Source organism: Drosophila ananassae, chromosome 3L, assembly GCF_017639315.1.
Source record: "Drosophila ananassae strain 14024-0371.13 chromosome 3L, ASM1763931v2, whole genome shotgun sequence".
NCBI lineage: Eukaryota > Metazoa > Arthropoda > Insecta > Diptera > Drosophilidae > Drosophila > Drosophila ananassae.
Genome location: NC_057929.1, coordinates 11,893,419 through 11,914,194, shown reverse-complemented (window position 1 = coordinate 11,914,194; position 20,776 = coordinate 11,893,419). Strand labels below are relative to the sequence as shown.

Sequence of the window (20,776 nt, the reverse complement as noted above, 5' to 3'; positions counted from 1 at the left end):
TCGGGCTAGCTGGCTGCCTGTTCTGCCTGCTCTGCTGGCACTTTAAATGAAAATCAATACCGAGACCGAGACCGAGCCGCGCCACGACATTTTCCCTGCTCATTATGTGCCGCAAATGAACACACACAACCAGCGGGCGGAAATGAAACGGAAATTCTCATTTATGGCGCCCTTGACGCCATTTCCAGTCGGCCGCTATCTATCTGGCCCTGACAAGTTGGCACTGCTCGTCGCTGGCTGCTGATTTCTGATGCAGATTGAGATTGCAGGCCCTGATTGCAGGCCCCAGCAGCCCGCGATTTATGGGCTACCCTGGTCGCCCCAGCTAGTTGCTGACTCAAAGCCCCCCAGCTGATGTCCAATCTGCGCGAGAATGGCTCTGTGAACATGGCTTAGTCATCGTAATACTTTCCCTGCCTCCTTCGGCCAAACTTTCGCTGGATAGTTCCACGCCCGGGTCCACCTCGGAGCTGCCGTAAATTAGTTTCCACACCTGACTGGTTGGGGCACGGCCCGGCAGGCTGTTTGATCCCTCGAAGGGCCGCCATGCCCCGGAATGTGCGTCTTAATCGCCCTCCAATCGGACTCGGACTCGGGAGTCTAGACAACAAAGCGGTGGCCTTGGGCGGGGGCTGGAACACAAACACAGAAAGGTTCCCCGGGTTCACGCTGCCGCAAGAAGTAGGTGGCCCAGATCTAATTGGAAAAGTACTAACCCGGAACGGGGCTTGGCCATATATCAAAGGAGTCGCCTGGAAGGCCCCCCGAAGAAGCAGCTGGGAGGAATTTACGAGCCAACACCCACATCTCAGCCGAAAACCCCAACTCCTAGTTGGCTCTGGAAACAACTTCGCCCCAAAGTCCGAGCCGAGGGAAGGGAGCCTGGCATTTGCCGTCGTCCATTCGATCCGAGTACTGAAAGCGTACGATAGCTCCACTCCGCTGCCTTCGCCCGCCTGACATGTTATATATTTCGAATTTTCAACAAAAAGTCTGGATATATTTTTCTACCTAAAAGCCGAAGTGCCCAAGCAGGCCGGTCCTCGAACGTAAGTGCGGAACCCCCCGATCGGACCCCCAGCAGCCAGTAGCCTGACAAACCCCCTACACTCGACAGTAAATTACAGCAGCAACTCCGGACGAGAAGAGGACCAGACCCGACCCGAGTCCCCCGCTTAACAAAAAATCCATTTTTCGAGACAAAAAATCCTAAAATATTGAACTTTTGACACTTTTTGGTCCGAGCTGCTGCCGGCTCCCTGCCATACGATACGATATATATGGAACAGATTCAGCTCGGCGAGAAGCTCAACATCCCGAGGAGCGACGGACGCGTGCACCCCGCTGTCTGCACGGCCAAGGACCTGGAGCTGGACTCGATCACGAGCGAATGGACGGAGGGCGCCATTGTTAAGGGAAAGCAGGTGCCCGTTCGCGAGCTAGTCGAGTTCAACCACCAGATCTTCCAGGGCGAGAACTGTGATCCGTCTCCGTCTCCTGCTCCGGCCATCTGTCCACCGGCGTCGAACACCAACATGGCCGCCAGTCCCTCGCCGAGTGCGGCGGGCTCTCTGATTCCCCGGCCGCGGGAGGGCAGCCCCACGGAGGGGCCACCGGACTCCTATCGCAGGTCCCTGACCGGGAATCCTTACTCCGAGCGCTTGCGGGTTGTGGATCTCCGGGCAGCGCCCAGCAAGATCGCCACTCCCAGTGGCCTGCCGCCCCCGCAGGGCAGACGCTCGCAGATTGCTCCCCCGACGACCCGGGGAAGGGCCTCGGCTGGGGGAGGTGCTGGTGGTGGGGCCTCCACGGCCCGGGCCTCGCTGGCCCGCAACATCAATGCCGGATGCAGTCCTCAGCAAGCTCAGGCCAAGTCCAACATACGCTGTTCCAGTGTGGTCCGGGAGGTGGAGCGCCTGAAGGAGCAACGGGAGCAGCGCCGGGCCCGCCAGGCCGAGGTGCGCCTCCAGAAGACCGCCCTGCGGCGCCAGGACCCGGGCAACCCCAACTGGGAGGTGTCCGTCATGCTGCGCAAGTACCGGGAGTCCATTAGCTTCAGTCCGCTGCGCAGCCTCGACCCCAACGGCGCCGCCGTCCAGCAGATCACGGTGTGCGTGCGGAAGCGGCCGATGAGCCGGCGGGAGCTGAAGATGAAGAACGTGGACATCATCACGGTGCCCACCCACGACTCGCTCATCGTGCACGAGTTCCGCCACAAGGTGGACCTGACCAAGTTCCTGGAGCACCACCGCTTCCGCTTCGACTACACCTTCGACGAGCAGTGCTCCAACGCCCTGGTGTACGACCACACGGCCCGGCCCCTGATCCGGACCATGTTCGAGGGCGGCAACGCCACCTGCTTCGCCTACGGCCAGACCGGCAGCGGTAAGACCCACACCATGGGAGGCGAGTTCTGCGGCAAGGTGCAGGACTGCCGGGGCGGCATCTACGCCATGGCCGCCCGGGACGTGTTCGAGGAGGTGTCGCGACCGGAGTACCGCCAGATGGGCGCCAAGATCACGTGCAGCTTCTTCGAGATCTACGGCTCGAAGGTTTTCGATCTCCTGCACCCGGAGAAGCCCCTGCTCCGGGTCCTGGAGGACGGCCGCCAGCAGGTGGTGGTGGTGGGGCTCACGGAGATGCCGGTCACCAAAGTGGAGGATGTCCTGCGTCTGATTGAGCTCGGCAATCGGGAGCGCACCTCGGGCCAGACCTCGGCCAACGCCAAGTCCTCGCGCTCGCACGCCGTCTTCCAGATGGCCCTCCACCTGCCCGACTCCTGGGGTCCCTTCGGCAAGTGCTCCTTCGTGGACCTGGCCGGCAACGAGCGCGGAGCGGACACCCAGTCGGCGGACCGCCAGACGCGCATCGAGGGCGCCGAGATCAACAAGTCGCTGCTGGCCCTGAAGGAGTGCATCCGCGCCCTCAGCCGCCAGTGCCACCATCTGCCCTTCCGCGGCTCCAAGCTGACCCAGGTCCTACGCGACTCCTTCATCGGCGGCAAGAAGAACCGCACCTGCATGATAGCGATGATCTCGCCGGCCCTGACCTGCGTGGAGAACACGCTGAACACCCTCCGCTACGCCGACCGGGTCAAGGAGCTGGTGGCCTGCAAGGACGACGACGGCCAGCCCGGAGACGGCCCAGACGCCGATGACCAGGGACAGGGAACCCCCTCGGAGCCAGAGGTATCCGAGGAGGAGCAGGACTTTGGCCACATGCCCAGCCTCTCGCCGGAGCCGGCCAAAAGCTACTTCGTAGAGAGCACCATGGGCGACCTGGAGTTCAGCCACTCGATGACGGAGCTGGAGAACCGGCGGGAGAGCGCCCCCCACTCCACCCCCGACTCTGTGAACCTGGAGCAAGTGGCCGACCAGCACGGCTCCCTGGTAGACTATCTGGAGGATTTCGTGCGCAGGTTCCGGGGTGTGGAGACGGGCGACGAGTTCCCGGCCTTCCTACGAACGGCGGACGCCCACTTGACGGAGATGTCCAACATGGTGGCCCAAACCCGAGAGCTGGTGCTCAACTACAACGCCCAGCAGTTCATAAAGGCCGTGATGGTCGAGGGCGGCATGGAGCTGGGCCCGGTGGACGGGCAGGACGAGGACGAGGACGACCTCGACATCGAGCTAGAGGATGACGAGGAGTACGAGCTGCGGATGTGAGGACTCATCCCAGGAACCAGCATCAGCACCAGCTATTCTGCATATTTATTTTATACCTCTCTTGCCTTGTCTCTTTTCTTTTACGAGTTTTGGGACTCCGATTTCGATTCGATAAACAAGCAGTTAATGAAATTCAACTACGGCTCGGCGGCTAGTTTCCCTCCTCCGGGTCGGCGGTTCTGGTTTCACTTTCCAACTCGCCGAGGTATCGTAAGGAACTTTGTTGCCACATTCTTGTGCGGCTCCCCTTCGCCCCGGCCGGGAGGGATAACTTTCTCGGATACAGATTTATGGCCGTCCGAAGTGTAATCAACAGGACGAGGAACTTGCCATCATGTGTGGCATGTTCTTGGCCTGGTCCTCGTCCTGTGTCCTGGCCACACAAAGTGCCAAACTTTTGACTGCAATAAAGCAATAACCGGAGAAGTAATCACCCAGCTTGGGAATAGGCAGATGCTTTGAAACACTTCTTAGAGGAGGTGTTGCCACTCTCCCTTTTCCCATTTATGACGAAAGCCATTCACGTCTCTTTGCTTTTATTGAAAGCCCCTCAATAGAGGGCTAGTAGAGATTCTTGCCGTAGTTGTTGACGCGCAGGTCCTCGTAGGTCACGTCGTCGGAGGACATGGGGTTGAAGTTGCGCCACAGCTCCTCGAAGGCCTGCTGGTAGAGGTCGATGGACTTGCTGTTGGAGCAGATGACCGCGTTCTCGTAGTTGCTGGCGGTGCCCTGCTTGGTCCAGTTCAGGGAGCCGGTCATCACCAGACCGCGGCTGCCCCACAGCCCGGTGAAGGTCTTCTGCTGCTCCCTCTCCAGCTGGATGATGCGCCGCTGGCCGTCGAAGATCACGAACTTGTGGTGCATCATGGTGCGGGCTGGTGCGGTGTGCACGGGCACCCCCAGCGACCAGAGGCGGTGGATCACGGAGCCGCGGACGGACAGCATCTGGGAGTCGGTGACGATGCGGATGCGGACGCCGCGGTCGTGGGCCGCCACCACGGCGACGTAAATGGCGCGGTGGGAGAAGGTGAGGTGCGCCAGGTCGATGGTGTGCTTGGCCTGGTTGATGTAGTGGATGAGCCGGTTGGTGCGGCAGGACTCGCAGATCCGCTTGCGGCACACGGGGTCGGTGTGGATGCCGGGGCAGCTGTTGGGCTGCTCGTTGAAGATCACCACGTCGCTCCACTCCGGCTCGCGGTACACTTTGCTCCATAGCGTGTACAGCACGACGCTGCCCGAGTGCACGGCGCTGAGGATGAACACCGGCATCCACCTATCCGCCAGGGCCCTCAGCCAGTCGAGGAAGAACTGCAGGAAGCTGCAAGAAGGAGGCTCAGTGCTGGCTCTTCGGCGGAGCAGGCGGGGCACTCACCATAGTTCCAGGTAGCCGATGATGATCTCAAACTCGCGCAACATGTTTCCCAGGCAAACCCTCAAGAAGAAAAAATACACGAAAAGTGACAGTCGGACAGTAGGACAGTAGGACTGGGGTCAAAGGCAACAGGCACACTTTTCCCCGATAATGAAACGGAGAAAGTGGAACAGAGCCCCAAACGATAGGTGCTTCCGGACAATCGCTGAAAACTATCGCCTGGAGTCTCGCAAGGTGGGTGCCGGGGCGTGAACCCGCTTCTGCGAATTCTTGCCGAACTTTAAAGTGTCAACGCCGGGGATGACGATGATGAAGCCCCACCGCCAGCAGCTGTAGACAATTTCCTGCCCGGCCCTGCCCCTGCCCCGAACTCCTCTCACTCTGGCAACTAAATGTAAAATCTTCCCCAGATGCTGAAAATTGCAACTAATTCCGTGGAGGAACGGCTGTAAACTTTTGCTGCCACAACTTGCTGCCACACACACAGCAGCCAGCACCCAGCACAGAGCACAGAGAAATCTCATTTGAAAAACTTTAAAATTAGTTAAGTTCGAGCTCAGATATCCAATAATGCAGCCCGAATGCGAACAAACAAATTCATCTGCGACTCCTCCGGCATGCTTACATTTGAATGGATTGGTTTGGTTTGGCTCGGAGTGGTTGAGTTTTAAGTTTGGTTTTGGGGTTTCTGGTCCTGGGCTGGCTCGGGGCATGTATTACAGAGGGTTTTCTTTGATGTGGTCTCAGATTTGTGGTGCATGGAAGATCCGAAAACTTTCAATCAAATTAGCCGATGGGACGAACCACGGAGGAGTATTACTGCCAATATGGTATCTGGAGTCGGTGCACAGACTTTGCAAATTGAATTATTAATAAAATGCCATTTCCGTAATGACATTTAATTATTGCCAGTCTGTCTAATGAGGAGACCGCTTTCGGAAATACTTTCCGCCCATTGTCTGTTTAAACGGTTTACTTTCCCGCTTATTTTTGGGGGAAAGCGAGAGTGAAAGTGCAGCGCTGAATTTTAACGAAATTTATACGAAGCAGCAGCTGGGAGAGAAGTTAAAAGGACAATTTACCTCCTTGTTCCTCGCTGCCAGCTGCTTTTTTGTCCTGGCCCCAACCCGGTCCCGGGCCGGTCCCAGTCCCGGCCCGGAATGCATGAAAGGGAAAAGCACAAAAACATTTCCACGTTTTCCTCAACTTTGTGGGGCGCTCCTAGTTGTGAGTTGCCTCTCTCGGTCGCCTTTTCTTGTGGCTTTCGTTTTAAGCCGGGCCGAAAGCACTGCATGCCAAAGAATCCGGAGAAGGGGCTGCTGCGGCGAGGGCGGTGGCTGGAGGTGGCTTGGTTTCAACTCGAAGCAAAACACTTAAGTTTTAACCCAAATTGTTGCCAACAAAGCGGTTTGTCTAACATTCTTTTTGAGAAAATTTTGCGAAAAAGTGTTTTCCGACCAGCCACACACACTGGCCCAGCAGGGTTTGTGTTCTTAGGAGTCCATACACACACCCACATGAATGAGAACATCCAAAGAGTAAACAAGGATGGGCATCCGAAGGGCTAAGGACTAAGGGCCAGCTCGGATCTGGCCCAAAGCTAAGTAACAATAAACGTCGGAAGAGGAGCCAGCCGGGGGCCAGGAGCTCTGGAATATCAATGAAGAAAAGAGTTCTTATGTGGGATTTGGCCAGAATCCCTGATGGCCAGAAAGGGCTGAAGGGACACTCTGATATTTTTACTCAAAAATGCAATACTTGCTCGACTTCTAATCAAATTAAAATAAAGGCCCACGAGCAGACGCCATTCAGATGTATCAGTCATTTAGCCAGCTGGACCTCCCATTCCCCTCCTGTGGCACAACCCTACTGGCTACAGCCAGGCTGCCACGTCTGATGTCTGGCCTGCATGCCAGCGACATGTTGACCTTAAAAACTTGACGTGTTCAAATGTTGCAAAACAACTCGAGGGCTTTCGACTTGAGCACTTTTTCAGTTCTGTTCACTGTTCACTGTTCACTGTTCGCCGCTCACTGTTCGGATGGCTCGCATTGGATGGTGCATCGTGTGGGTGGCCCTCCGTGCCCCTCCTGCTGGCTCAGTCTGTTTGACGCACATGAAGTGCCGCACTCGAAATATGCTTTTTTGCCTCCGGCCAAAGGGAAAAGCGGGGCAGGTGTGCAAAATGTGTTTTGACAAGTGTCACTTATGCGCAGCTACTATGCAGCGCCCTCTGGCGGCGGGTAGCTGTAATTGCAGGGCGACTGGCTCACGGGGCGGATGGGTGATGAGCGATTGGGGTGTCTGGTCTGGTCGGGCGATCAATGGATGCGCCTTCAAAGGATGTAATTAGTTTTCGATAGAAGAAAAGCGAGTTTGGCAATGAGAGACCCACAGTCACAGTCACAGTCGCAGTAATTATATTTAAACACACTTTGATGACTGGGCCACAAGGTGAACCTCATCCGGGCCGGGATAAGTAGTGGGAGTCTCTGCGGGGCTTACCTCCGACCCTCTTTGAATCCGCAGCCAATTGAAATGGCGGCTCCCAGTCGACTTCAGTCCTGGCAGGCACTCCACAAATTACCAAACAAAACCGAAGCCCCCTACGGAGGGAGCAAGTTTAGAGCCAGCCCCAGAGGCGGACGGACAGATAACTCGCTGCTCAGCCCTGGCATTTAAAATTCGAACCTTTTCGTGCTTAAATTTCACAAATAGCGAAGGCCAGAGGGCGGGAGAAGCCATTCTCCAGGGACCTTGCTATAAATATTAAAGCAAAGCGCCCGAATCCAGCGCAAGAGAATATTTAATATGTGTTTTGATATGAATTTAAGACCGGCGACTCCCTGGGCAGGTCGTTCGCCGTTCGAAGAGCGTCCATTAATATTTGGGCCACTTTAAAGACGGCTTTAAAGAAGCGCCAGCTCCTGCTCCCGCCCCACGGACTTGGCCAAAGTCTGGCCCGAACTGGAGCAACGCTCTGTTAATTAGCATTTTGCCGCAATCAGGCGGGGTCTGCCGGGCTACTGCCAAATGGCAATTGGAATGTGGACTGCGATAAGTGCAAGGGTTTGCCACTTGGTATCTTGGCCATCTCCAGAGGCATTAGCCCGGCCATGGAAATGTGTAATTCAATTGCTCTTAATCATGAAATATTCTGGTTCTGGTTCTGTTCTGGTCCGTCCTGAGGGACTGCGCTAATTATTTTCATTTCGGAGTGAATGGCGGGAATTAATGGAAATTAAATGTGAATTCCAAGGGCCTGTTTCGAGGCAGAGTTCTAGGCCCTAGAGGCTCCGTCTCTTGTGTAATTTGCAACTAAAACCAGTTCCGGAAATTGCCACAATTCCAATAAATATTATTCTCCCCGTTCGGGAATTAGCATAACACACATAACACTCGGAGTGTCCTGCATAGCTTTTCACACCTTTTTGTCCTGCCCGGTGGTTGGGTTTTTTTGCGCAGCGACATCCAGGTCAAATGCGTATAAATTCCAAGCCAGAACCCCGTTCCGGGCCAAGAAACAGGCCCACATTCCCGGAGAAGGGGTGGGGTGCCTTTGGGCGCAAAATCAAAGCACGGTGGAAATCGAGATCGAGAATGGCGGGCGCTTAGGAGCAATTACGAATTCCGGTTCTGTCATCCTCGGCTCTGCCGAGGCGGAAGTCATTATCGTGGCAAACAAAACCTATCCGCCGGAGGTGGGGCGGGGATAGGGTCCTGGCTAACCGCAGGAACAACAACTGTAACACGCCATTACATACATTTGCGACAACTTGGGCGGTTTCGGCTCCTCCGGCCTCGCCTGTACGTGTGGCTATGGGTTTTGTCCTCATTATCGAGTTAATTATGTGTGTGTGCGACTGTCTTTGGCTCAAAGGGGGTGTGGGGTGTGGGCTGGAGGTGAAAGGATGTACGGGAGAGTGTGTGGCCAAAAGGTAATTACAGCAAGGCGTTCATTGTTGGCCAAATTCGCAGGGCATTGGGCCTTGTTCTTGGCTCCCGGATTGTCATTGATTCTGCCCAGGTGTGGGGTGGGCCACCCAGCCTGCCATCCTGCCACCCTGCCACCTACCTCTTGCCACCTTGCCACTTGCCCCCGGCCCACCGCCTGCACCTTTCGCTCCGATTGTAATTAATTTGCAAGGCGACTGCCCTAATGATGTGGTTCGTGGTCTATTTAAAGTGACGGATGCCTCCGCGCGACGAGTACATCGCTCCCCGCTCCCCGCCGATCGAATGGGCTGGCAAGGATATGGCCGGGAAATATGTTAGCCCATCATTTACACCCGAGTAATCTGGACGCTCGCATCGCCGCAGCCTCGTCCGTCCCTGGCGACCCAACTCAATGCCGTCGATCCTTAAGGTTAATTACATTTATCCAAAACGCAACTGACCCGCAGGACATTGACTTAATTTCCCTGGCGCTGTTTTCCTTTTCATTTTCTGGGTATTCCATTTCAGTTCGCTCTCCCTGCTGCCCTGCCCGTCCTGCCGTCCTCTCGTCCTCGCAGTCCTGTTCTGTTTGCCTTTTAATTTTTTCAACGCGTGCCAAATGGAAAAACGCTGCAGCCAGAAAAAATGCTGGAAAAGTCGAGGCCAAAGTGCTGCCAGCAATTTCCTCTATCTATTCGTGGACCGACCCGCCCACTCGCATCCTTAATTTTTCCTTCTGTTTGGCGCAATGCTCGTTGAAGCGCCTAAATGGTAATTAAAAATTGTTGCATTGCCGCTCGAATGCGTCTGCTATTTATGTAGTGGGGGGTGCTCCGGAGGGTATCTGCTGGGTTTTAAAGAATTTAAGCTCCGGCGGATTAGCAGTCAGGGGGAATATTTGAAGTCTGAGTCACTTTTCGCTTTAAGGAGGACTCTCGCTCTACTGTGCGGACTCTGAAACAAAAACTTTTTATTTCTCGGCGGAGTGGCGGAGCTCACGTCTTGGCAGCTCTTGCAACTTCTGGCACACCTTCGCCGGCCAAATCGAAGGCAAGGCCAAATAAATTCTGATTTGACGGCAAATAATCGACTGTTGAAACTTGGCAAGAGCTGCCGGAGGTGTCAGCACGTTCCAAAGGACATGCAGAGGGAGCTAGGAGCAGGGAGCAGGGAGCTCTCGGAAAAGTTGATTATGATGGCGTAACAACTGCGAGCTGGCGCCCTAATCCGGCAGTTGCAGCTGCAAATGTTGCAGCTTCGGCATTAGGGCGGCACTCCGCAGCGCTAATCCAAGTCCTAATCCTAATCCACGCATTCAAAGGGCCAACCGCAGAGCTCCCGGAGTGTTGCGAAACACAAGGCACCGAGTTATGGCTGGCTTTGTGCCCTTTCTGCGCTCTTTCTGCCCCTCCGTTTCTGGCCCCTGGTCCCTGGCCCCATGCCCATTCAGGCATTGCCATATATGTATGTTATGCTGTATAAAATATTTAATTTCATTACGACAGGACTCCACTCTCCACGCAGGATGCGGGAGGATGCGCGGGAGGCAAAGACTGAGAGATATCAGGCATTCATCAGCCATTGAAAAGGAAAGAAGCTCGCAAAGGAAGTGGAAAAGTGGCGGGAGAAAGGAAACATTTATGTGGCTTTATGTATTTCTGTGAGGAAGCCCACTGAGGCTGCTTCCTTTGAGTTGAGTTGGCTTTCATCGTGAAATGCTTCCTTTTTGTGCCGAGAGAGCTCCTTGAAGAGCCGGCAGTGAAGAGGGCCCCAGGAACAGTTATAATTATGAAATAGCTAATAATATGAGAGATGATGTCCTGACGGCGCACTCGAGGCAGAATTACGACGCAAATTGGGTCGCCAAATTGAATTGCTTGGCATTCTTTCCAGGAGAGTCTTTAAAGGATACAATGCGGACTTTTGTGGAGAGGCACTCCGTGGGAACAGGGCCTGTACTTGCAACCCTTCGGGAAAGAAAAACAAAACTTTTAAAGCGTTATTAGCTTGTGTAGTTCGGGCGCCGGCCATAATTTCGTCAATAATATTTGTTTGTTTTGGCCGTAAATGCAGAAGTTTTTATTGGAGGCTTTATTTCGGCGTTTCAGTGGCAGAGGCAGAGGCAGGTGGGGCTCAGGTGGCCCCTGATATTGATGGACGGGCCGGAGTCATGCAATGCGGCAAATGATAAACAGCAACGCCTTCAATAACGCTCACAGTTGGCCAGGGGCAGGGGCAGGTGCAGTCGCAAATAGAGTTCTCAATAAAACTGTATCGGCACATGCGATTGAAACCAGGCCTGGCTGGAGACCAGACTGCCACAATTAGAACTCTTTAAAGACTCCCGCCCAGCTGCTTCCGGGGAAGCGCTATGCGCCTCTCCATGAGCCTGGCCGTAAACCACAAGTGCTTAGCCGGAGATAGAGAAACATCTGTTCTCGATGGCTCACTTAGCAGCGCCACTAAAACCAGCTCGGGGCGGCAGGCAGTCCCACTCGAGCCGTTTAGGGGAGCAGTAACTCCCGCTTTATAGACAATGACGGGAGGCAGGAACTTTACGGCGCCAGAAGGTACGCGGCACTAACTGGGCCAAGAGCTAGAGCCATAAGTGATTGGTAATCCTCTGCTTTTAGTGTCCGAGGCGCAGCGAGCCCACAACAACCTGATGATGGTGGTGGCGACCTTGACCTGGCTGCTGCTCAGCTTCATAAGTGAGACCCCCTCCTGCCTGGCAGCCTTTCCTGACGGAAACTCAACTCTTCCTTCCCACAGCCCTCCTGATCTACTGCTGCAACTACTGGCAGGTCCTGCGGCCGCACAGGCGTCTCCGGAGCGAGGAGTCCGAGATGCAGCAGCAGAGCTCTCTGCTTCGCGTCTCCGTCGACGACTAGCCAGATCCCTTCGGAGGAGGACCGGAGGAGGAGTCCGAGCCAGCAGCTGTCGGCGATCAGCCAGGGCCCTGACACTGGCCATATGCCCTTGCCAGCAGCAGCAGCAGCAGCTTCCATTTCCATCTTCCATTTCCATTTCCGCTTCCGCCGAGTTAATTCCACACGACAACAGCCAAACAAAAGCGAAAAAATAGAACAAGGAGCCTCCATGTGTTGCTGCTTCCTTTTCTGCTGTTTAGTTTACATTTTGCTCTCGCCTTCCCCGCTTTCCTCCTTGGCCGAAAATTCTTTATTTCCCGGCTGCCTGGCAGCCTGTCAGCCCGGCAACCGTCCTGAGATACTTGCCGCTGCTGCCGGGAAAGTGAAAAGCATCTTTTATGCAAATTTCAGCAGGTGGGCAGTGGGTGGGAGCAGGTGGCGGGAGTAGAAGGCCGGGGCCGACATGACTTCCGCTCCTTAACTGGCTTAATGTTGCCGGGAGGCAGGGCGGGTCAAAGGAAAGAGTTCCGTCGAAAGAGAATCCCGAAAAATGTGAAAAATTATTTGATTAAAGCTGGCTCAAAGCGAGAAATGTTGGAGGTAATGGAGCTGATGGTATCATTCCTCTTGGCTTAAAGCCTCATGGCTTAAAGACTATCAGTTAACTCAAGTAACTTTGCTCCGTAAGCTGCTTATTTTCCATTTCCGGAATCGCAAGCCGCAACAATTATCCCCAAAGCCCATTTTCGGCCCACACATCATTACCATTCTGGCTCCCTCAACCTTTAAAACTTCTCCAGACCGGAATCGATTGCCAAAAGGCCTGTGTCGCGTAACCAAGGCCGGAGCCAGCTACCGCTTGAGTTGACTTCACAATTTCCCGGCGGGTGGAAGTGGGAGACTCTTGATAAAAGTTCTCGCCGGCACCAAATCAAATGCCGATTATCGCCCAGTTAGCTGCACTCGCAAAGGAAGCCGGGGATCCGGTGAGTCGAGAGTCGTTGCCAGAAATGGCAGCACCAATTGGTGGCCTGGCACCAAGTGTGCTCGCTCCTACATAGTCCTTTGCATTCGCCCACGCCGGGCGTCCTGCGACTGTTCACTCATTATCGGCGTGTTTGTTTTATGAAGGTCGTTTCCAACAGCCCGCACAAAAGGATTCGGGCCACGCACGCACAGACATCGTCAGAGTCGTCACCCCATTCCTCGAGCTTGGTTCACATCCAGGACGACCCCCCTTTGCCGTACTACTCTCGGAGGGGCTTTTGACAAGGCTCACTGAAAGAAATGAGAGGACATACTTTGCCAGATTCTTCCGTGTGATTTGGCAGAATCAGAAGTGTCCTTTTCTCGCCGTGCTCTGCTTTGTTATCGTCCTGCTCTCCTCATGCGCCGTTTCTGCTCAGCTCTTTACCGGCTTTTCCAGCTCCACCCCCGGAGCATCCCTGGCCCACCCCTGCTGACACTTTCTGTTGTTGTTGACTGGTCCATCTCGGTATCCTTGATATCCTTGATAAATCTCAGCTTTCGCTTGTCCAAGTAACCAAAAATTTGTCTTAACTTGAGCGACTGCTAATAGCAAACACACAGAATCGGGATTGGGATCAGGGGCTGGGCAGGAGCAGTGCCATGCCAGGCCATGCCAAGTTCATCATAATTGCTTATGACGACGAGGCAAGGCGACGGGCGTCTGTCCGAGGGGGAGGAGGCTGCGCATTAAATTATTTCCCATTATTGACAGTTTATCAAATTGATTTAACAAACCGCCCAGGAGCAGGCCACCCTCGGCCCTCGGCCCTCGCTTCGCCCCTTTGGAGGCGAGTTAAGTGTTCGTGATAAATGTTATGGTTGTTTGCTAGCTTCTTTGTCGGCCGCCCCCAGGACTCGCCCGGCCCTCTGTCTGTGTGTCTGTGTCTGCGTGCCTGGCTGTGTGTGTGCGGAATTTATGTAATGCCCAAAGTTGAAGCATACTTTTGGGGATGTTTGCTTTATGTTTTCGCTCGCAACATTTTTAGTTAAGTTTAGTTTGTTTGCTCCGCAAACGCACTCAGACTGGTTAAATGTTTTATTAATTTACACACAGAGCTACGGAAGGCAAAGTTTAAAGAGAAAGGATCTTCCAGGACCTGAGATGAATTAATTTTCAACAAATCGAACCTCTTCCGCCGACTGGAGCACTCGAGGAGGCAGCAAAGCAGCTTTCGACAAATAGCTATAGTCCGCACAATCCGATACAAACCTCCTTCCCCCCCTGCGAGGACTTGCGAAGAAGTCGTCTGCCATAAAATCTGTGTGCATGTCCTGTGCAGAGCCCAACACTGTCGCATTGTCGTCCTTCCCATTGTAATTAAGCCCCTGCCAAAATCAAGTGCATATCAAACACGTCCTGCGGCATTTGGTTCCGTCTCCGTCTCGAGTGGCAGAGCCGGGTGGTCGGGTGGCCGGGAAGTGGGTGGCAAGTGTTTCTGCTTCTGGTTTCCTTTGTCTCCTGCAGCAGCCACCGACAATGGCGATTCCCGACAGGAATGCCACGTCCCTGCCGCTCCCCCCCGAAAGCGCAAAGGGCGAGGAGCAGATGCACAAAGGCCCGTTTCTTCCGCCTCCGAGTGATTCCGGGCAATTTGTTTATTTGTTTGCCATAACACAACAGCTACACAAATAGTCCTGCCCCTGCCCCGTGCTCTGGTCACCTAATTGGTCCCCCGACCAGCCCTGCATCCATAATTTATGTACAATACTCGATCTATTTCGACAAGTCTACGGTTTCTTTGTTGACTTTTGAATAATCCAGTTGTCAAGTCGCCGACTGAATGCTGTGCGCTGTTTTTTAAAATGTCATTGGCCAAATGGTTAATTAAATATTTACTCGGACAAGCTGTAGTAAAATGGTGATTAATTATTTATGACTTTGGCTGGGAGCTGGTAGTTGGGAGCTGGCATTCGCTTACCATGCCGGAGATTTCGCAACTTTTTGTCAGCCATTCTCCCATTTGTTGCTTTTCTGATGCGGAAACTTTAAAAACTTTTCCCCACTCTCAGACTCACTACGATTTTTGATTTTCCGACACGCCGACACTTGTTTTTGGCCGAGGTCTAAGTGATTTAGGCCAAAGTTGGCTCCTTTTTTCCTTCGCCGGAAATGTAGCGGGAAAAAGTTTTGTTGTTCTGCATAATCGTCTGCCGGAAGTTGATCGAAGGGGGGAGCAGGCCGAGTGCTTGGCGAAGCAATCAATAAACCCACTTACTCAGCCAGCTCCTGGAGTTGTTGGCCAAGTCCTGTCCTGGTCCATGTTTATGCGCCGCCTATGTTGGGGATTATGTGCCATGTGCACACACGCCACATGCATGTTGTAGATTTGATCCCGGCCGCCTAGGTGTGTGTGTGTGTGTGTGTTGGCCACGTGCCTGGGCCTGACACAAGTCCTAGCTCTGTCGAGTCGTAATTTATTTGCATAACATTAACGAGCATGCGGTTGCCATCATCCGAGCCACATGCCAGGCTCGGGCTCCTGACCGGGCCAGGCCAGCTAGTTAGCTTTAAATAAAATATTTATGCCGACGAATTAACCGTAAGCCGTATTCCGGGGTCGGAGGTGCGGTTGGCCAAGGGAGCTGGCCCGAAAAGGTATAAATTGGCTTAAGAAGGGTTGGCCCTCCCACTGTCCCCGCTCCCAACTGGTGGCTCCGGAAGAAAGGCTACTAGGTATGGCTGGTGTTTAGTAGTTTTTATTGTACTGGCCTCGGACCAGACATATTTTTAGTTTCTCGGCATCGGGAATCGTTGACAAGGCGGACACTGCTGCGATTGATCCAGGACATCTACTTCTTCAGCAGGGTGGAGACGACAGGGGCGGCGTAGGCCGAGTAGACGGAGGGCGCCACGTAGGAGGCGGAGTAGACCGAGGGGGCGGAGTAGACGGAGGGAGCGGCGTAGGCGGAGTAGGCGCGGGGCAGGGCGGCGGCGTAGGTGGTCACTGGAGCGGCGGCGGCGTAGGTCAGGGCCGGAGCAGCGGCGTAGGTGGTCACTGGAGCCACAACGTGGGCCTGGGCGGCGGCGATGAAGAGGGCCAAGCAGACGAGGAACTGGAAGGAGGAGAAGGGTCAAACCTATTCCCTCTATCGGAGGTCGGATGCACTCACTTTCATTTTGATTTTGGTTGGGATTTGGAGGAGACGAGTGTTCTCGAGGACTGGTAGTGCGCTGACTGATGCTGTTCTCCGCCCAGACCCCCAGTATTTATACCCGGAGTTGCAGAACGAGTTCTGCCCAATTGCGGATGTGGAGCTGGGAGCTAATCCGAGCGGACCATATCGAATGGATTAGCATTGTCCCCCGGTGTTTGTTTATTTTTACACTTTGACAACAAACCCGCAATTGGCCAGGGGAGGGAGGCGGCGATGGACTGACAGTAATGAGAGCTCTGTGTTTGTCCGCACCTTTGGGTCAAGTTGGGTGACAAGCAAAAAACTCTGGTAACTGGGAGACGGTAGACGGTAGCCGGTAGTTGGTAGTTGGCAGCCAAAAGCTCCGATAATCGCACAAACGAAAATCGATCCAAAGCGGAATCATGAAGCAATTACACTCGAGTTGAAAACGCAAGTGGGGCCACCAGTCATTGTAATCATCTGCGCCCCAAAGTGGGTCTTTCAACTGGGCCCTTGGCATTGATATTGAAAATGTTTAAAAATAGAAAATGGGGAAGAGAGTGTGGGAGTTACTTGGAATTATGATGGTTTTATCCATCCATGGTCTCTTAATAGAATAATAATTGCAGTCGAAGGCCCTTTCTTCTAGTTTTACATAACTTACCTGTTAGAATTGGATTTTAAACAAATATCATCTGAAATAAATAAATAACATCATAAAAATATGACATGAAGGTTTTTGGTCCAAAATTCATTGTTTCGGAGAAGGTTTGACCATTCAAAGCACTGACAATCGATTATCCACATTTTTGTCAATCCGGCCTTTGTTTCACATATTTGTTCCAAACTTACTGTTAGTAAATATGCTTTTCCAACACTGCTGGAGAATAATATTGCTCTTCACAACACATGCTTTGGAAAAAGTTTGCTCCAACCCTGAAGCCTTTCCGTCAGTCTGGGTTCAGGGATTTTCTTTCATTCTGTTCGATTACCCCAGCCAGTAAAGAACTGAAAATTGTGCTTAAAATAAAATAAAACCTGTTCAAAACCAAACAAATTTAAAAAAAAAACCTTTAAAAGTTTCCAAAAGTAAAAGAAAAACCTTGAAAAGTAAAATGGTGTTCACAAAAAATGAAAATCAAGCCTTGGCGAAGAATAACGAAGCGCAGGATGCGGTGAGCAAGCTCGCCATCGAGCGCTATCCCTTGCGGCACTGGATCAACCACGCAGTAGGTTCTAGTCTCCATTTCCACAACTTTCGACAGTCGTACTAATCGCAGCCTCGCAGCTCAGCTACTACTCGAACGGACAGTTTGAGAACTTCGTCCAGGTGCTGGAGGCAGCCATCTCGCGGTGCCTCAAGTCCTCCTCCTCCTACCGGGATGACCTGGCCAGGGCCTACGCCGTCCTGGTGGCCGGCACTACCAGGCAGGCCTACAAGGAGCTGGGCAACCGGCGGGCCGTGCTGATGGCCAAGCTGACCAACATCTTCCGGGTGCTGGACGGCATGCAGCGGGTCCAGGAGCGCACTGTCCTGGTGACCAAGGGCTACGCCTTCATGCTGACCGCCGTGCGGGCTGCCGAGGCCGACGGTCTCTTTGTCAACGTCCTCCGGCAGTCGTCGAGCAATGTCCTGGCGCTGATTGGACGCGGGTGCCTGGCCTACGCGCGCCACGACTACCTGGCGGCCCTCGGATTCTTCAAGAGCGTGCTGATGCACCAGCCCCGCGGCCCGGGCGACGTCCGGGTGGCCATCGCCCACTGTTTCCTGAAGATGGGCGAGATGGACAGTGCCCGGCGCTGCTTCGAGCTGGCCCTGGAGAACAACGGTCGCAGCCAGAACGCCCTGCTGGGCATGGCGCTCCTCAAGCTGAACCAGTGCAACAAGGACACCCATGTCGAGGCCATCAACCTGCTGTGCGCCGCCTTCGAGCTGAACCACCGCCACCCAGTCGTCCTGGGCATCCTGGCCAGCCACTACTACTACGCCGGCGACCACGAGCAGGTGTGGTCTCTGGCTGGGAACGCCTACCTCCTGACGGACATACCGCAGCTGCAGTCGGAGAACTGCCTGCTGATTGCCAGGAGCTTCCACGCCACCCGCCAGTTCGACAAGGCCAAGGAGTTTTACGCGCTGTCCGTGAAACTGGCCCCCGAGGGCTATGTCCTGTCCCAGCTGGGCCTGGCCCAGATGTACCTGCGGCGCGGGGAACGGAACGAGGCCAAGGGCTGCCTGGAAACGCTGCTGAAGGTGTTGCCCAAAGAGCACACCGGGCTGGTACTGCTGTCGAAGATCTACTTGGCGGAGAGGGCGGCCGGGCAGGTGGACCAGGCCGTGGAGATGCTGGGCAAGGTGGTGGAGAGCCCCCTCGGGCGCCAGGACTGCAACTGCTGGCTGGCTCTGGCCTTCGGCTACGAGCACAAAGGGCTGTGGGGCCAGGCCATCGATTCCTACCAAAAGGCCATGGCCATTTGCGAGAAATCGGGTCGAGAGGTGCCCGTCGAGTGGGTCAACAATCTGGCAGCCACCCAGCAGCTGGCCAAGATGCCGCAGCAGGCCCTCGCCACCATCGACGAGGCCCTGGCCAGGAGCGACAGGGCTGGGGACGAGCACCGGCAGACGAATCTGTTGACCTTGCGCTTCAATCGCTGCAGGATTCTGGAGGACCTGCACAGGTGCGACTTGGCCGAAATAGCCTACAAGGTGATACTGGACGAGTACCCCAGCTACTACGACTGCTACTTGCGGCTCGGCGCCATGGCCCTGCGGCAGAACAAGATGTCCATTGCCACCGAGTACTTCAAAGACGTCCTTAAAGTGGACAACGAAAACCTGCCAGCCAGGTGGGTTCGGAAGCGGGGTTATCCATAACTATTGATTCATTTTACTGTCCTGTCTGGTTAGATCCTATCTGGGCAGCTGCTACCTGAAGCTGGGACTCGCCAGCCAGGCCATGTACAACTTCAGCGTGATCCAGGACTCGTACGGCCTGGTGGCCATGGGCAATGTGTGCCTGCACGACCTCCGAAAGTGCCTCGACAACGGGGACAGGTACTACGCGAAGAAGCACCTGGAGAAGGCCTTGCAGTTCTTCAAGAAAGTAAGACTCTATTTCCCCTTCGGTTCCAAAGACTCCTCTAGCTTCTGTCCTGTGTGTAGGCCCTCGAGCACAACCCCCGGAACTTGTGGGCGTCCAACGGAATCGGCGTGGCGTTAAGCGGCCGCGAGTTCTCCTCCGAAGCCGAGGCCACCTTCCAGCAAATCGTGGAAGCTGGCAGGGAGTGCCCGCCGGCCATTCTGAACTTCGCCCACACGGCCCTCGCGAAGGGCCAGTACAAGCAGGCCAGCCAAACCTACAAACAGTGCCTGGAGGAGTTCCTGCCCCACAACTGCGTGGAGACCATAGTGCCTCTGGCCAAGTCCCTGTACATGGAGGGCAAGGCCCGCGAGGCCAAGATGTGGCTTCTGAAAGCCCGCCACGTGGCGCCGGAGAACCCCGTGGTGATGTACAACCTCGGCCTGGCCATCAAAAGTGACTCCGAGCTGATCTTCCAAGCCCCCCGACCCGAACTAACTGAACTCGTTAGAGCTGAGTTAGAATTAAAGGTCTCTTACAGGTGGGCTCTTCTCCAACTTGGGTCGAAATATGAACACTAACCTTCCTCTTTAGCTACTTCGATTACCTTTCAACCTCCTTACTCCAAACCGACGTCTCCCTGAGGGCGGCTGCCAGGCAGGCCAAGAAGTGCGAGAGCCTGCTGGCCAACTTGCCGATGGAGCTGCGCCGCGTGCGCCAGCTGGACGACCTGGACGAGGATCGCATCAGACTGCAGACGCAGCGCTACGAGGAGCGCCAGAAGCAACTGGAGCAGCAGCGCTTGCAGGAGGAGGAGGAGAAGCGGAAGCTCCGCGAAGACCAGCTGGCGAAGAGGCTGGAGATCCTCGAACGGACGAAGAAGATATTCACGAAGACAGCTCCCGAACCCAGGCCAGGGAAGAAGCCATCGAAGAAGGGCGCGGGTAAAGGGCGCGGAAAGAAGAACCAGCGGGATGACCTGGATGACGAGGATCTGGATGGAGATTCTCCAGAGGGCCAGAGGAAGTCGCGCAAACCGCCTCCCATCAAGGACACAAAGTCCTCAAGGAAACGCAAAGCGGTCCAGTCCAGCGACAACGAAGCGTCAGAACAGCCCGCGAGGTTCAAGAGCAGGGAGTTCATCGACACCTCCAGCGAGGACAGCGACATTGGCTTCGAAGGTCACAAGTCCAAGAAGCGGCCAAAGGTCTTCTCGGACTCCGATGAGAGTGACATGGATGCCGAGCAGGATGGCCAAAAGACTCCAGAGGCGATTCCCGAGGTGGCCAACGAAGAGGATCTCAATCCTGCTTGTGACGATGGAACCGAGATGGAGTTAGACCTGGAACTCAACCTGGAAAACGAGAGGAAGCAGCATTCCAAGCCGGAAGCATCTGTGGAGTTCTTGGTGGCCCAAGAGCACCTGGAGCAGCCCGGGCAGCTGGTGGACCGCCTCAAGGAGATCAGCGAGCGCCGTCAGCTGGAGATGGACAACTTCATGGCTGCTCGGGAGAGCGGGGAGCTCAACGGCGCCGAAGCAGAGGCCTCTGACATGATAACCGAGTACATGGAGACCCTGAAGAAAAAGATGGAGACGAAACCCAAGTAGGCTGTGGCTGCTAACCTGTTCGTTCGCTAACTTGATTAAACGTCAAGTGGGCTTCTGTGTGATGAGCACATAGTTGAGAAATTCATGAAGTTTGCCTC

General features: G+C 54.6%; 5 protein-coding genes and 1 long non-coding RNA gene across 8 annotated transcripts in view; 4 read left to right on the top strand and 2 right to left on the bottom strand.

The window, feature by feature from the left end:
- Positions 1 to 20,776, top strand: part of LOC26513938 — a 39,364-nt gene that overhangs the window by 8,357 nt on the left and 10,231 nt on the right. The window lies entirely within an intron of this gene.
- On the top strand, positions 867 to 3,805 carry LOC6494425 (kinesin-like protein Klp59C). The gene is made up of 2 exons (XM_001960309.4): positions 867 to 1,049; positions 1,118 to 3,805. The coding sequence occupies exon 2, from the start codon at positions 1,281 to 1,283 to the stop codon at positions 3,666 to 3,668; it is 2,388 nt and encodes a 795-aa protein (XP_001960345.1). The 5' UTR covers positions 867 to 1,049; positions 1,118 to 1,280; the 3' UTR covers positions 3,669 to 3,805.
- On the bottom strand, positions 4,188 to 5,201 carry LOC6496155 (mitochondrial cardiolipin hydrolase). Its single transcript, XM_001960308.4, has 2 exons — positions 5,041 to 5,201; positions 4,188 to 4,986 (listed from the first exon to the last, which is right to left on the bottom strand). The coding sequence occupies exons 1-2, from the start codon at positions 5,082 to 5,084 to the stop codon at positions 4,230 to 4,232; spliced, it is 801 nt and encodes a 266-aa protein (XP_001960344.1). The 5' UTR covers positions 5,085 to 5,201; the 3' UTR covers positions 4,188 to 4,229.
- Positions 11,468 to 12,435, top strand: LOC6494427. Its single transcript, XM_001960307.4, has 3 exons — positions 11,468 to 11,546; positions 11,610 to 11,687; positions 11,749 to 12,435. The coding sequence occupies exons 1-3, from the start codon at positions 11,513 to 11,515 to the stop codon at positions 11,865 to 11,867; spliced, it is 231 nt and encodes a 76-aa protein (XP_001960343.1). The 5' UTR covers positions 11,468 to 11,512; the 3' UTR covers positions 11,868 to 12,435.
- Positions 15,557 to 16,089, bottom strand: LOC6496154 (cuticle protein 16.5). Its single transcript, XM_032451249.1, has 2 exons — positions 15,987 to 16,089; positions 15,557 to 15,929 (listed from the first exon to the last, which is right to left on the bottom strand). Exons 1-2 carry the CDS (start codon positions 15,990 to 15,992, stop codon positions 15,666 to 15,668), a joined length of 270 nt encoding a protein of 89 aa, XP_032307140.1. The 5' UTR covers positions 15,993 to 16,089; the 3' UTR covers positions 15,557 to 15,665.
- LOC6494428 (RNA polymerase-associated protein CTR9 homolog) lies at positions 16,853 to 20,759 on the top strand. Its single transcript, XM_001960305.4, has 5 exons — positions 16,853 to 17,221; positions 17,281 to 18,836; positions 18,898 to 19,093; positions 19,153 to 19,610; positions 19,664 to 20,759. The coding sequence occupies exons 1-5, from the start codon at positions 17,108 to 17,110 to the stop codon at positions 20,676 to 20,678; spliced, it is 3,339 nt and encodes a 1,112-aa protein (XP_001960341.1). The 5' UTR covers positions 16,853 to 17,107; the 3' UTR covers positions 20,679 to 20,759.

Coding starts and splice junctions, on each gene's coding strand:
- LOC6496155 (XM_001960308.4), bottom strand. CDS start 5,084: ATGTTGCGCGAGTTTGAGATCATCATCGGCTACCTGGAACTATG. Junction 4,987..5,040: donor ATCGGCTACCTGGAACTATG/GTGAGTGCCCCG, acceptor TCCTTCTTGCAG/CTTCCTGCAGTTCTTCCTCG.
- LOC6494428 (XM_001960305.4), top strand. CDS start 17,108: ATGGTGTTCACAAAAAATGAAAATCAAGCCTTGGCGAAGAATAACGAA. Junction 18,837..18,897: donor AACGAAAACCTGCCAGCCAG/GTGGGTTCGGAA, acceptor CTGTCTGGTTAG/ATCCTATCTGGGCAGCTGCT. Junction 19,094..19,152: donor CCTTGCAGTTCTTCAAGAAA/GTAAGACTCTAT, acceptor TCCTGTGTGTAG/GCCCTCGAGCACAACCCCCG.
- LOC6494425 (XM_001960309.4), top strand. CDS start 1,281: ATGGAACAGATTCAGCTCGGCGAGAAGCTCAACATCCCGAGGAGCGAC.
- LOC6494427 (XM_001960307.4), top strand. CDS start 11,513: ATGACGGGAGGCAGGAACTTTACGGCGCCAGAAG. Junction 11,547..11,609: donor GAACTTTACGGCGCCAGAAG/GTACGCGGCACT, acceptor CTCTGCTTTTAG/TGTCCGAGGCGCAGCGAGCC. Junction 11,688..11,748: donor GCTGCTGCTCAGCTTCATAA/GTGAGACCCCCT, acceptor TCCTTCCCACAG/CCCTCCTGATCTACTGCTGC.